The sequence below is a fragment of the Lactuca saligna genome, chromosome 3 (genome assembly GCF_052625555.1).
Source record: "Lactuca saligna cultivar CGN05327 chromosome 3, ASM5262555v1, whole genome shotgun sequence".
Taxonomy (NCBI): Eukaryota; Viridiplantae; Streptophyta; class Magnoliopsida; order Asterales; family Asteraceae; genus Lactuca; species Lactuca saligna.
In genome coordinates this window covers 49,323,456-49,325,568 of record NC_136419.1, presented here as the reverse complement: position 1 = coordinate 49,325,568, position 2,113 = coordinate 49,323,456, and the positions used below count along the sequence as shown (strand labels likewise).

The window sequence follows — 2,113 nt, the reverse complement described above, 5'->3', positions numbered from 1 at the left end:
AAAATAATATAAAAGTTCGGTTATAGATACAATTAAAAAATCCAATAATATAAAAGTTCTCTAAGCATTCGTTTGGTAACAGTACGCTAAATTAGACTTTTCAGACTAGCAATTAATGGAAGTATGCAATCAATCGAACCAAAAATCATCAAGTAATAATCCATAATTGAGCTGAACATAAATACGATCATTAATTATTAATTGGCTGATATGAATGCCAACCACTCGACTGGTTTCAAGTACAATTTATAAAATTATTGACCAAAGGAAAACACACATTTTCAGATGTCTTCAACAAATGCAAGAAGCGACTGGTCTTTTTCCAAGATGGCCATTTCTTCTTTTTGCAGACGAAGTAGTGCTTCAATACCATCTCTAGATGGAGTATCCATCAGAAGGATACAACTGTCATTCACATCAGGAAATCTTACCATTATTTCTAGCGGCTTTCCCCATCCAAAATCCAATTCGTAAAGTGGAAAACCACACAAGCTTGAACAAGTATACGCTCGAGTTTCATGATCACCTGCTAACATCGACAATCTGCCCAACAAATTTCCAGCTGCTTCTTGCACATCTCTTAATCCTTCTAGCTCCATGATCCCATTCCTCAACTTAGTAATCACCTCATTCAGCTTGATTGCACCTGAATCCGCCATGTTTGCTATCACCATTGTACTTATGTTGCCTGCTGCTACTTCTTGACAATTTTTGATGATTTTGCTCCTCAAGTTCACCGTATGAAACAAGTTTGTTGGCTTTGAAGAGCCTGATTTTGTTGTCGCTGCACCCGCTGCACATTTGAACAGTAGAGATGTCACTAATTCGACCCGAGTAGGGTTCATCGGAGTTGCTTGCATCGCGTTAACCTTATTTTTGAGCTCATTTAGTTTGGCATTGGGGAACACGAATCTCTTTCTTGCATAGTTAAGTTTCTCTATGCTTTTAAGCTCAAACTCAGGCATTTTGGTGTTACTTATGGTGGAAGATATGAAACTTGGATTTATTGGAGATCCACCACGTGTAACAGTGGCCCAGTGGTTGAAGAAGTTGACCATCGTGAATCCATCAGCTACCTTGTGCGATATGGACACAGCCACTGCGGCTCCACCACCAGCGAAATGGTTGAGTTGGACCTCGACCAAATTAGGGCTAGTGTTGTGAACGCTAGGAATGAGTTGATCAAGGATTTCTTCTTTCTCTTTCTGAAGAATGAAGTCATCAAGACGGGTGTCAATAGAAGCTTCCAAGAACTCAACTCCTTCGTCATTACAGTTGATGTGAGAGGCATGAGGCCCAGGAAACCTACCTGCAAACGGATAGTATTGTGTTAAACACTGTGATAACGACTTCTTTAGGATGTTGGGGTTGCCGTTGTTATAGTTTGGGTAGAAAAATACAATTGGCATGTGAATGTGGGCAGCAAACTGATCGAGTAATGAAAGATTATGAGTTCTGAGGTGTTGAGGTGTTGGGGATGATGGTCTGATGATTTCTTGAGATATGATTGTGTGAAGTTGCCTTATCCTTCCAAATCTTTGGAGCTTCGCCATAATCATCCTCATTACTGATAGGAAAATGAAGATGTAGCAATATATAGTGTTAGATTTAAAAAGCAAACAAAAAAAACAAAGAACTAAGAAAAATACCATGCATGATTTTTGGATCCAAAATAACCCAAAAACTTAAATACAAAATTTATATTTTTTCCTGAGATATTATAAAATAATCTTCAAAATTTAAGCTAATTGACATTAACAATATGAATCTAAACTTTACGCAATAATCCGACTCTTGTGTACAAATTCGTACCATATCTATAGATTTCTTGGTTTACATGATTTTCATTTCATGTTAAGGATGAATATTAATTAATGATATATATATATATATATATATATATATATATATATATATATATATATATATATATATATATATATATATATATATATATATATATATATATATGATCATTGATCTAGACAAATTAAATTTACATGATATTCATATTTATATGTGCAGTTGAGTAAGTTTAGTAAATTCACAAAACAATACATAAACGAAAAAAATTTTATGGAAGTCGGACTCTTCCACAATAAAAAAATAAAAC

At 34.8% G+C, this 2,113-nt stretch overlaps 1 protein-coding gene across 1 annotated transcript; it reads right to left on the bottom strand.

Moving 5' to 3' along the window:
* Nucleotides 1-281: 281 nt before the first annotated feature.
* On the bottom strand, nt 282-1,565 carry LOC145035490 (akuammiline synthase 1-like). Its single transcript, XM_078984024.1, has one exon. The coding sequence runs from the start codon at nt 1,563-1,565 to the stop codon at nt 282-284; it is 1,284 nt and encodes a 427-aa protein (XP_078840150.1).
* Nucleotides 1,566-2,113: the final 548 nt, after the last annotated feature.

Coding starts and splice junctions, on each gene's coding strand:
- LOC145035490 (XM_078984024.1), bottom strand. CDS start 1,565: ATGAGGATGATTATGGCGAAGCTCCAAAGATTTGGAAGGATAAGGCAA.